Genomic DNA, 13,459 nt, shown 5'->3' on the forward strand with positions numbered 1-13,459 from the left:
AAAGCTACTAGAGGGGAGCAGTATGCAGAGGCTTTGAAATGACAGGGATTCAAGAAGGTATTCTATGAGCAATACTTCTCTAATGCTGATAGGGAGGCTTATTTGGGGGAGTTTCATTCTATTGCGCAGCACCATGATGAGAGCATTACTGATTATATGGTGAGGTTTATAAGGTCGGCTGGATTTGCTGGGACAGTTGCAGGGACTGCTGCGCAGCAGGCTGATAAATTTAAATGGGGGTTGAAGTCTCATCTGAGGGGTTCCATAATTTCTTTTAAATTTGATAATGTGGCAGAGGCGGCTGATGCAACAAAGGATGTTGAGAAGGAGCGCATAGATTTCAGGACTTCCAGGTCTAACAGTGGTAGTAAGAGGACTAGGGATGATCAGGGTTTTGCATAGGGTAGACATGATATGGAGGTCAGAGTGGTCAGCAGGGACAGTGGCGCGGACAGAATCAGAATAGGGTTGGTTAGTCATTTCAAGGCCGGAATCAGTATGTTGGTCAGAATCAGAATCAGCAGTTTCAACGACAGAAGCAACCTAGGCAGTGGCAGAATCGTTAGCAGGGGCAGCGCCGTTACTCAGTGTATGAGGGAAACCCCAATATGATTCCCGTGGCTCCTTGTGCTACATGTGGTGGACATCATCCAGCTAGAGCTTGTTATAGACAGACTGGGGCTTGTTTCTTGTGTGGTAGCATGTCTCATTGGGCAAAGGATTGTACAGTGTCACGCAACCCTGGTGGAGGAGGAGTTGGCGGTGGTAGTGCAAATGACAGTCAGCAGAATCCTATAGCTAGAGTGTTTGCATTGACTGCAAATCAGGCAGCAGCTAATTCAGGTACCGTTTCAGGAACACTTCTTGTTGGTAGACGTGATGCTTATATGTTATTTGATACTGGTTCAACCCATTCTGTTGTGTCCTTATCATTTGTTCGTAATCTTGGCGTTGCACCTTCATTATTATATCCTCATATGTCTATTTCTACCCCGATGGGGAATTCTGTTGTTATTTCTGATATGTATCGAGAGTGTCCGATAGCTGTTGGAGATAGATATTGTAAGGTTAACTTGCTTCCGATGGAGATGCATGACTTTGACATTATCTTGGGCATGGATTGGTTGAGTGAACATCGTGCCACAATTGATTGTCAAGGAAAGAGGGTGATCTTTGGGGATGTATATAAACAAGAATTTGTATACCAAGGGTCTCAGCCGAAGGGGGATGTTAAGTTAATTTCTGCTCTAAAGGCAAGTAAATTGTTGTCTAAGAGTTGTGATGGCTACCTTGCTTTTGTGAAGGATACATCGAAGGATGAACCTCGCATCGAGGATTATCCAGTTGTGAAAGAGTATGAAGATGTGTTCCCCGATGAGCTACCAGGTTTGCCACCACATAGGGAGGTGGAGTTTACTATTGAACTTGTTCCAGGTGCCGAGCCTATTTCTAAGGTGCCTTATCGAATGGCACCACTTGAGTTGCAAGAATTGAAGGAGCAGTTGCATTAGTTGTTGGATAGAGGATTTATTAGGTCAAGTGTGTCTCCTTGGGGCGCTCCTGTGCTTTTTGTGAAGAAGAAGGATGGTTCCATGAGGTTGTGCATTGACTACAGGGAGGTGAATAAGGTGACTGTCAGAAACAGGTATCCTTTGCCACACATTGATGACTTGTTTGATCAGTTACAAGGGGCGAAGTACTTTTAGAAGATAGATTTGAGATCTGGTTACCATCAGTTACGAGTTAGGGAGGAAGACATTCCGAAGACTGTATTTCGCACTCGTTATGGTCATTATGAGTTTCTTGTGATGTCCTTTGGGTTGACGAATGCACCAGCGGTATTTATGGATTTGATGAATCGGGTCTTTCATGATTATCTGGATAAATTTGTGATGGTCTTCATCGATGATATCTTGATATACTCTAGGAGCAGAGAGGAGCATGAGGAGCATTTACGTACTGTACTTAAAATTTTGAGGGAGAAGAAGCTGTTTGCGAAATTTTTCAAGTGTGAATTCTGGTTGGAGGAAGTGGCATTTTTGGGGCATATTGTATCTGGTAGAGGAATTGAATTAGATCTTGCGAAAGTCGAGGCTATTACTAATTGGCCTAGACCTAGCAATGTGACGGAGGTGAGGAGTTTCTTAGGTTTGGCAGGTTACTACAGGCATTTTGTGGAAGGTTTCTCTTCCATAGCTTTGCCATTGACTCAGCTAATGAGGAAGGGAATTAAGTTCGAGTGGAATGATGATCGTGAGAAGAGCTTTCAAGAGTTAAAAAAAAGGTTGGTGTCAGCTCCAATACTTGTGTTGCCATCAGGAAGTGGAGGTTTTCAGGTTTATAGTGATGCTTTTAAGAGAGGATTAGGGTGTGTTCTTATGCAGCATGGGAAAGTGATTTCTTATGCCTCTAGGCAACTTAAACCTTATGAGGTGAACTATCCTACCCATGACTTGGAGTTAGCGGTTGTGGTATTTGCTTTGAAGATCCGGAGACACTATCTTTATGGAGGGACTTGTGACATCTTTACTGATCACAAGAGTCTCAAATACATCTTTACTCAGAAAGAGCTTAATATGAGACAGCGAAGGTGGCTTGAACTTCTTAAGGATTATGATGCTAATATTCAGTACCATCCAGGAAGGGCGAATGTAGTGGCAGACGCTCTTAGTAGGAAGAACCTGGGGAGTGTTGCATCTCTCATTACTCAGCCGCACCTTATTTCAGATTTGGAGCACTTGGGTGTTGAGTTGTATGTTAGAGGATCAAATGGTAGCATTGCAAATTTGAAAGTGGTACCAAATCTTGTTTCAAGGGTTAAGGAAGCTCAGAAGAGTGATACAGGTTTGGAAGCTATGAGATCCGAGGTGGCAGGTGCAAAGCAAACACATTTTCGTGTTGATGAAGAAGGTGTGATATGGTTGGGTGGAAAATTGTGCGTGCCCGCAGACCCGACGATTCGTGAGGAAATTTTAAAGGAGGCTCATAATTCTTCATTCTCTATCCATCCAGGTTCCACCAAGATGTATAGGGATTTGAAGAAGCACTTTTGGTGGAGTGGAATGAAGGGAGATATAGCAGAATTTGTGGGAAAATGTCTTACATGTCAACAAGTGAAGATAGACCATCAGAGGCCTAGTAGATTGTTGCAGCAGCTAGATATTCCAGTTTGGAAGTGGGAAAATATTACTATAAATTTTGTGACTCATTTGCTGAGAACTTTTAAGAAGAACGATGTCATATGGGTGGTAGTTGATAGACTTACTAAGTCCGCTCACTTCTTGCCTATTAAAGAGACTACTCCTGTTCATGAGTTGGCAGAGATTTTTCAGCGAGATATTATTAGACTTCATGGTGTACCGGTGTCGATAGTTTCTGACAGGGATACGAGATTTACATTGCGTTTTTGGAAGGGATTCCAGCAGGCTTGGGGTACGAGGCTTAATTTTAGTACAGCTTTTCATCCGCAGACTGATGGACAGTCAGAAAGGACGATCCAGACGTTAGAGGATATGTTGAGGGCATGTGCTTTGGAGTGGACAGGTGACTGGGATAAGTATTTGTATCTTGTTGAGTTTGCGTAAAATAATAGTTGGCACGCGAGTATTGGTATGCCACCATTTGAGGCTTTGTATGGTAGGAGGTGTAGGGCACCATCTTGTTGGGATGAGGTTGGTGAGAGAGTCATCGAAGGGCCGAAGTTAGTTAGAATTACTAATGAGAAGGTAGAGAAAGTTAAAGAAAGTCTGAAGGAAGCTCGATCTCGTCAAAAGAGTTATGCGGATCAACATCAAAAGTTTGGTGAATTTGAGCCAGGTGATCATGTGTTCTTGAAGGTGTCGCCTTGTAAGGGTGTGAAGCATTTTGGTATGAAGGGGAAACTTAGTCCGAGATATGTTGGACCTTTTGATATTATGGAGAAAATTGGGGAAGTATCTTATAGAGTTGCGTTGCCACCACAGTTATCTCATGTGCATAATGTGTTTCATGTGTCAGTTTTGAGGGGCTACAAATATCATCCACTACACGTAGTTCAGTACCCATTACATAAGATTAAAGAGGACCTTTCATGCGAGGAAGAAGCTGAGGCTATCTTAGCTCGAGATGAGCGAGTTTTGAGGAAGAACACTATTCCGTTTGTGAAAGTTTTGTGGAAAAATCATTCGGAGAGAGAGGCTACTTGGGAGTTAGAAGAATCTATTCATGAGAAATATCCGCATCTATTCGATTCAGGTACGAGAATTTAGTTTTGTTAGATTCCGGGGACGGAATCCTTTTTAAGGGGATATATATGTAATATACGTAAATTTTACATAATAATAATAATAATAATAATATTAATAATAATAAATAATAATATGATTAGGAAAAGAATTAGTAATTATATTAGGAAAAGGAAGTTATTATAAAATCTATATATACTCCCTTGCGTTTTATCATTAAAAGCCCTAAAATATTCGAGGGAGTAGAGAGGCGGCGAAGGGAACGTAGAGAATCACCGATTACTAGCAGTCGTGGGGAGGCAGAAAAAAAAATCAAATAAAATAGTACAGGTAACTACCGCACACTTTCATACCAATACTAATGGTGTATATTATTTTGCTCCTGTTATTCATGTTCATGTATAGCATGTGAAGTCAGTGAATTCAAGTTGTAACCATCAGTATCATTATTAATATAATATTTATTATGTGCATGGTGTATATATTGATTTTCTATATACAGTTGGACCTCGATTAAGTAATAATTTTGTTCAAGTAATATTTTTTTTTCTCGGTTCCAAACTCTATTATCTTAAATAAGTTTAATAGTAGATTTTGCATATTTGGCATAATAATGATAGTGATTTATTTTTATATATTTAAAAGGGTTAGAGATTATATATTTTTTTTTATGTATCAAAATAATGAACCGACATTATTTGATAAACTTGAGGATGTAGGTTGTTAGCATGTCGAACCAAGTTTTAAATTTTAATATAATTATAATTCAAATAAATTGTACCTATGAATTTTGTTATTATTATATTATTTTTATTATGCTATGGTAATACGGTTTGAAAATCAGTTTGCGTGTGCTTGTATTAAGGTCGAATTATCTTATTATATTTTATATTATATAAGCTCGTGATTTGATTAGTTTTCTTTAGGAGACTTAGTATTGATTATAAATCTGGTGTTTGGGTGTCATGTTATTAATTAGGTTAATAAGCTAGATTTTATAAATATATGTTGTGGTGATTAACGTGGTGTTGTTTAAGTATTTAAATCTTTGCTTTAATATTTCACTGATTTAAAAACATGTTGACATACGTACCAGGTCTTATATACTTGATAACTGAATTATGTTCTTCATTTTGTTTAATATATTATTTTACGTTAATATGAGTTTTGGTTAAATATGGCAATGAATGTACAAAGATGTTATAACTACTAAATCAGCAACCAAGTTGTCCCTGAATGTGTAGCTATCGGGAAAGGTTAATTTATTATTAAAAAAAAGTATAAAAAGAATGTATCCATTCTGTTACACACATTAGGTACCCTATGATGTGTGTATTTGTATCTGTTCTGATCTCGGTATAAAATATCCTAATCCTTTGTTGTTTCAGCCTTACTTATTTTTAAAATTTTTGTTTTATTATAAATTGCTGATTATTTATTTATGATCTTTTGTTTTATAAATTGTATTCCAAATCCGTACTGGGTGTTTGGCTCATGCCGTATTCTTTTTTTGGCAGGTGCTTAGGGGGATCTGGGACTGTGTGAATGGAGAGCTCCCTTTATTTCGTTCTTAGAATTTCAGACTTCTATCATTATTTAGACTTAATTACTTATTAGAGATTTTAGCATTTATATATTTGGTTTAGACATTTTGGAGATTTAATATTATTTTGGAGATTTTAGACTGTTTAATTATTGTTAGAAATATATTAGTGCTCTGTTTGCCGGTTTATGGATTTTAAGTAATACTTCCATTCTATTTTAAGAAGGGGGTGTTACATTTGAGGAGCTTTCCAAGATTGGTACTAAGTTTGGTCAAAGGGACATTGTCCATTTTCAGATTACTGATGGAAGGTATTAATTTTCTTGATTCTTTCTGATTATTGTTTGTGTACATATATTTAATATTACTTTCCAAATTGTATGTTTACTATTACTTCATCTATTATTTTATTCTAGGCATTCCTCCAAAGTTATCGTGTAGGATAATCTTGCAATTGCAATTGATGCACGTTATAAAGAGATTTCAAAAGAAGAGCGAGTGATTGTCATATTGACCACTACCAACTTAAGATTTTTCATAGTTAGTTAATTTTTAATGAACTAACCTCTTTATTAATAAAACTATCAAAAATATTGCAGCAATGAAGCTTAATTTTCAAATTTTCTTGGTTACAACCTCTGTTCAGATTAACACTATACCTGCTTCCAAAATTTATCTAAATCTGGACCATGATGCCATTTTTGAGATAAGACAGAGTTTCACATTTGAGTAATTATGGTTATTTAGTATGTATTTATTCTCAATACCAAAATTATTACATGTACTTTATTTCTCGAATTAGACTCCGTGAAGAATGTTGTGTTCTTTCGAGAAAAGCTATATCATCATCAACTGAATCCAAAGGGTCAATTTCTCATACTATTCATACTATCACGCTAAAAGAACTTAGTGAGAAAACTGCAACTGATTTTTTGAAGGTATTAATTAATTATTTGCTTTACACAGTTTTACTAACTACATATGTATTGAAATTTGAGTTTATTTTTTTTTCTACTGCCTCCAAACAATTTTATTCATCATATGTTAATCATTTTTTAGATGATTTTTCTATACAAAGTAAAAGTTAATAATGTGGATAGGAGTATCGGCTAATGGTACCGTAGATGCAGCAAGATGGATTGCTCTGGAGAAGTCACAAAACTGGAAGGAAAATATAAATGCTCCACATGCAATTAAAACAATCATGTTCCTCAAAAAAGGTTGTATAATTGTAAACTAAACCAGTTTACAGTTATATGAAACTTCAAAAAATCACATAAGTTCTTAATCATTTTTTTAATGTCTAGGTTCAAGATTTTTCTACTTGCAGAAGACTCTACAGAAGCGTTTAATTTCGTCCTAAATGACTATACTGTAAAATGACTGGTGGGTAAAATAGTAACAATTCTTATTGCCGAGGGTTTCGAGGTGTGCCAATTTATTATTATGGTATCTTTATTTTAAATTCAACTTTTAATTTCTATTTTGTAATAAATTTATTTGTCAGAATCAATTGTTTATTAGGATTTAGGAACATATCCTCCACATATTAAGGCTATTGCAGAGAAAGAGATTACACTCCGAATTCAGCTCAATGATGATAACATCATCCTCAATAGTTCAATTTACTATGCAATTGATGCTTATGATACTAATGGCTCCACATCTTCCATGTTTGCAAATACAGTGGCCTCTGAAATTTCAAACTCAGTAAATGTAAGTCTTATGTTAATGCTCAGATTTCATCATATGATCCTTAAACTATTTATTTTTTGTATCTCATATCATTCATAATTGATGATTCAGTGACTATATTTTTTACAGTCTGATGTGGTAGAAATTACGGACCATGGACATACTCCAGGATCCGCTAGGTCTACCAGCAAGAAAATAAAATTGGTAAGCAGTTTGTTATTATTTTATCACATATAAAAGTGATAACCTTGACACTTTTCCGATATATAGTTCAGTGATAAACCTGAATTCTAATTACAACCATTTGTTTCTTTTTTTAGGAGAGATAAATGTCCATTTTCTCCTGGATCTTTGTTCTGAATGCATAGGGTGATCATGGCATTTCCAGTTTTTTTATCATTTTAGTCGTACCAATCCATTTTTATTATTATTGCCCAGACACTTTTAAGTGTAATGTTTCCATATTTTGCATTTTTGCTTTAAAACAAAATCAAGAGATTCGACAAATTTAATGACTATTAGTGTAATGACTCTTTTGTTTCAGGGGTTTTGTATGATCGGAGTGTCAAAGTTTATACATATTATATTTAATGGTTGTCGCGTAAAAAAATTTAAATAAGGATTTCTCCCATTGGACAGGCTCTTATAAGTTATAACCATATGAACTTTAACTTTGGATGTCTCACTTTGGGAAGATTAGTCATACGAGTTCACTCATCTATCAACGTAATTATCAAATTTGATATAAATTAATGATCTAATATAATGATCAAGTAATAGTTTTAACCTATATATTTGATGATCTTAATATAACCATGATTATCAAGTAAGTGTCTACTTAGACACTACTGGAAATATGTGCAATCAACACCAAAGAATAGATGTTGGATATTCTACTGGAACGGATACTGTACTATTAGATTACTAAAAATTGATAAAAACAAAACTCTGTTATAGTAAAAGCAAAGGATACAACAACCAGAATGAGCTAATTTATTCCAAAACCAACTTAACCAAAACAAAAGATTGTACAATTTTGTGCATCAACCATATTCTACAAAAGCCAAAAATTTAAAGATCAGATTAAAACAAGTGCTTATGGTTGGTACGTTTCTGTAAGTTAACGAACACTGAAACACTGCAAATAAGTTAAGAACTAACAACAAGTGATTTTTACACAGGAGTAAACTCTTTTTCTTTTCTTTTTAAAGAATATTAGGATCTCTTTCATTTACAGAATTTGTGGAGCACTTAATACACTTCAAGTAAAACTACAATCTGACATCTTGCAAGAAGGTTCTTCGTAAAAATCATTAGCTCAACATTAGTCTATTTACCTGATGGCTGTCCATTTTCGAACACTTGCAAAGTATGACCAGCTGACATAATAGTAAGAATATGATCTTTTCCATGCTTGAGGAACCATTTATTAGATGTTATATTCATGATGGAGAAAACAGAGTAAGATCATAAAATTAGTTTAAAACAGATGTTTCAAAAGACACGATAATGATTAATATCAGTAGACGATAATACTTACTCTGTAAGGTACCACAAATAATCTGAGGAATCTATGGTGAGATTTAATTTCTCATACAACCCCCATTTTTCTAGAGTATCATCCTCATCAGCAGTTGGAGCTTCTTCGGTAAAAGATTGTCAGTGGAAACCTGCACTTACAGGGAGCATCTTCATATGAGCACCGTGAAAACCTAACTGTAAATATTATTATTTGGGATGATATTAGCTGAAGGATTGCTAAACAATATTTATATTTTTGGGTTTATAACCTTTAAATATAAGGACAGAACGACAAAAATTATTTTTCATAATTTTTGTCATTACAAATCATAAATGATGCAGACATAGTTAACATTTAAACAAAAGGAATACCGGCTTGGATTGTTTCTCAGATACATATAATCGAATAAATATAACAATGATTATTTTTATTTTAATTACTGTAGGAAGTACAATCAAACTAATCATCTGACCATGTGGATTATGACAGATTTCTGGAGTGGATACATGGACCTTGGTCCACCATCCAAAATTTACCCGTAACAATGAATTATGTACCTTATAAATTTATCGACACCTTTATAGAATTACAAGCAACTATTATTTAAGTAATCTACATTTGTATATCACTTCTCCTATTGTAGAGTTCTTATTTATCTATATACCATTTATTGCATTAATAGAAAAATTGTTCAAATATGTTGGGAAGATCCTCAAGGATTTCACCATTATTATTTTCCTGATGCCAGTTTTTTACATGAATTAGAGAACATGATAATTATGTTAGAGCTTGGTTACAACCAAGCTCAGTAGCGAGAGAAGCATGAGAAGCTATTTACAAGTTTAAACAAAGACCAACTTCAGGCATATACTTTTATGCTCAGCAGTGTCGCAAATAATGTTGGTGGCATGTTTTTTATATATGCTTCAAGTGGCCGTGGGAAGACATTTATTTGGAAAACACTCTGTTGCAGACTATGTAGTTTAGGTTATAATGTGATTCACGTGGTCTACTCTGGAATTATAGCTACGTTTCTTCCAGGAGGCAGAACCGCTCATTGCAGATTTCACATTCCGCTAAAACTTGACCTGTGCTTGGTTGCAGGTATTAAACATGACTTAAAGATTGGAGAGTTAATTAACAAACCAAGAAGTAATGAAGAATAGAAAGAATGATGCATAGGATAATTATGAGGGAAATAGTTGACAAGTCATAGTGATAATATGATGCGATTTAGCAGTCTGAAATCTTGGAAAAAAATGCAGTTTAACAGTTAACAAAATTGCATAAGGACAAGCGTACATTACTTTAAAAACTATAAGGAGGACTGCTGACAAATATTCAGAATCAAAATAGTAAACTACAACTAAATAATAGAAAAATCAGGCCAAAATGGTAAAAAAAACAGAGCATAAACAAGGATTACCAAATACTACTCAACAACTACTATATCAAAAGTTACTTCATCTGCCAGCAAATTAAGAACAACTACATCATTATATTTCAGTCCGTTTTCCCGCACAAATTTGTTCCAGCCGGCCGGGAACCTTCTCTTTCCATTCGTCACGTTAATTCCAATGTTCCAAATTTGCCCAAATCTTCTACGATAGGATACAGGGTCCCATCAATGTACTGCAAAATTATTGTTTCCAATTCATAATTTTGGGTATTTAAGAATCTTCCACTATTGTCCACATTAAAAATAATAAATTGAAAACTTACCAATATATTACAGTGTGTATCCACATGAGATTTCATAAGAGTAAATGCAACTTCTTCAATAATATTTTCGCCCATTTCCTCAAGTCGATCTTCGATATTGTCGTCTCTATCACTATTATTAATAATATCAAGATTATCTATATGATTGTATTCGGTCTCACTGTCATGACCATCTTTATCTTCACTAATTTAGACAATTATATCATTATTTAGTTCTTCTCTTTCTTCTGATATTATTTTTGTGTAATCTATGTCATCCACGTCTGAAAATATAGTAATAAGATACATTATGCTTCATTATATTATTATGATGATATATTAAATTGTGTAAAAACTTATAAAGTACTCGAACATTCTTTTTCTGCATATCTTTCACAAACCAATGTCCATGTGTAATATCAGGTCTCGAAAATATTAAATCATATTTCACCTCCATCTCATCACTCCTGTAAATTCTCATACTGGTTTCATGATTTCCATCAATCATGATTAAAAAGGTATCACGTCTCTGTAGATTATATTGCTTGAAGATTTTCCCATTTTTCCAATACCCTGTGTCTTTTTTATACAATACCAGAAAAATAGTATCTCCGCAACGTACTGTATTCGCGCCGGAAAGCATATGATCATATATTAGACGAACCAGCATTGGTGGAATCTGTCAGGTAGCAATAGTTTAGAAGACATTGTAGTACATATTTTTGAAACAATAAACTAAAAAATTAATGTATGTACCAAGTCAGCTTACAATTTCTTTGTAATGCCACGTATGCAAGTGCATTACATGTAAAACAGATGCAGTCCTATCTTCAGTTCCTGTTCAAAAGATATATATACTTAGAAAGAATCATTGATGTAGCATTAATCATCTATTCTCATATAATGAATATTATTATTAATAAAGCACAAAAAGGCCAAACATTACCTAATGACATTTCATGTGGTCGAATATCATCACTTTTGAACAGACAAACATGAACCAAGTGTACGTCCAATGAAATAAGTGAATCGAACACAAGAATGTCAAATATTTCCACTTTACTATACCTCGCAAATTGTTTCCATCCATTACCAAAATAACAATCATTGTGGGATTTTTCAATTTTAACTTCCCAGGTTCTATAAAGAAAACACAATTGTATTGTGTCCCCGTCTTTCCATTGTTCATATAATTCTGACATTTTTTTTGGAAGTAGCTGTATCAGTAAAATAATCAAAAAGTTAAACATTTATAACACAAAAAAGATATAAGAAAATATATATGTATCAACCAACCATTTTACTTATCCATGGGCCAATATTAGATGGGCGGTTAGTATCTTCGTAAAAACTTAATTCTCTTCCAAGTATGTTAAAAAAATACCGCATCCTCGCCTTTTCATCCCCCAAATCATCCAAACCGAGAATGAACTCTTTTTCTTTGATATTATTAGGTATATTCATACAATTTTGTGAATCACAACCAGAATAATCTATTGCCAGACCAGATGAATTATATATCTCAATAAATAAATTTCCACCTCCAATATAATTCAACAACACCGTATACATTTGTCGGACATTATGGCTTTTCATAAAATTTTCAAATCCAAGTAAATTTTTATTATCACTGTCATAAAATCCTTCACAATTAATTCCTCCTCTGCAAATAAGAAAGATTTGTTGAGGAAGTTTGACACCAAATTCCATGGCGAATGGTCAATTTCACATTTATATTAATAATTGGTACTGTCTGTCATCAATATAAATGTGAAATTGATCATTTGCGTATATACTGTCTGTCATCAATATATACGCAAATGATCAATTTCACATTTATATTAATTGACAACGACTCTATATTGAGTATTGTATTACATATCAATGAACTAAAAGAGTTATGTTCACAAATTCCGACTAAGAAGCTTTTTCTCTTAGCTTAAAGGCCTTCTTCTGTTCTTGATAAGCGACCTTGCAAAATTTGATAATATTGAAATCATTACGTAATTTTCAAAAAATATGTCAGAACTAGGCTAACTAGGCTAACTTTTTATTCATCCAAACATCAATTTGGAGTATAATGTAAAGGTTAAATATCACAAGCAATGTATAAATTATAAATAATAAAATAATTTGACATTACTTAGCAAGTGATTGTTATCTAAATCATATTAAATTACAAATAATAATACACAACACATTATACTATAACTCTCCAAAAATGGTGATGTAGAATATATGTGTTTTTGTACTTTCAAACTAAGTACAAACTAACCTTTATCATTTTTGCACGAGAGAAATGGTACAGTGCTAAACTATGACTTGCAACAAGAGCCGATATGATGATATTTTATATTAATAGAACTTATAATCTAAGATCATTTTACAATGCATCTTGGTTTTTGTAGGATATTTTTACATTGTATCTCTCGAATTTATGAAGCTTACTTAATTGTTGCAATGATTTTCAATCTAATTAAATGAATATCTTTATGAAGATTTGACCAAGATAGATATATATATAGGGTTTTTTTAACATAGTGGACAGTTTTAGATAAAATAAAACAACTAATATATTTATGAACAATACATTTTTCATATATTTAGCTTACTTAAATCTTTATATGATTTTGTAGAATCACCGGAAAATCTTTATGAAGATTTATAATGAATCAATCAATATTTTTTCAAATTTTTTTTAAAAAAGATCTAGAATAACGAAATTTGTAATTTACATGCTTCCTTGAAAACATGTGTTTGTTTCTAAAGTTAAAT

At 33.8% G+C, this 13,459-nt stretch overlaps 1 protein-coding gene across 1 annotated transcript; it reads left to right on the forward strand.

The window, feature by feature from the left end:
- The first annotated feature begins 608 nt into the window (after positions 1 to 608).
- On the forward strand, positions 609 to 7,790 carry LOC141679990 (uncharacterized). Its single transcript, XM_074486336.1, has 9 exons — positions 609 to 1,501; positions 1,928 to 2,157; positions 2,794 to 3,012; positions 3,322 to 3,543; positions 3,817 to 3,991; positions 6,569 to 6,704; positions 7,291 to 7,482; positions 7,591 to 7,665; positions 7,782 to 7,790. The coding sequence occupies exons 1-9, from the start codon at positions 609 to 611 to the stop codon at positions 7,788 to 7,790; spliced, it is 2,151 nt and encodes a 716-aa protein (XP_074342437.1).
- Positions 7,791 to 13,459: the final 5,669 nt, after the last annotated feature.

This window comes from Apium graveolens, chromosome 8 (genome assembly GCF_009905375.1).
Source record: "Apium graveolens cultivar Ventura chromosome 8, ASM990537v1, whole genome shotgun sequence".
Taxonomy (NCBI): domain Eukaryota; kingdom Viridiplantae; phylum Streptophyta; class Magnoliopsida; order Apiales; family Apiaceae; genus Apium; species Apium graveolens.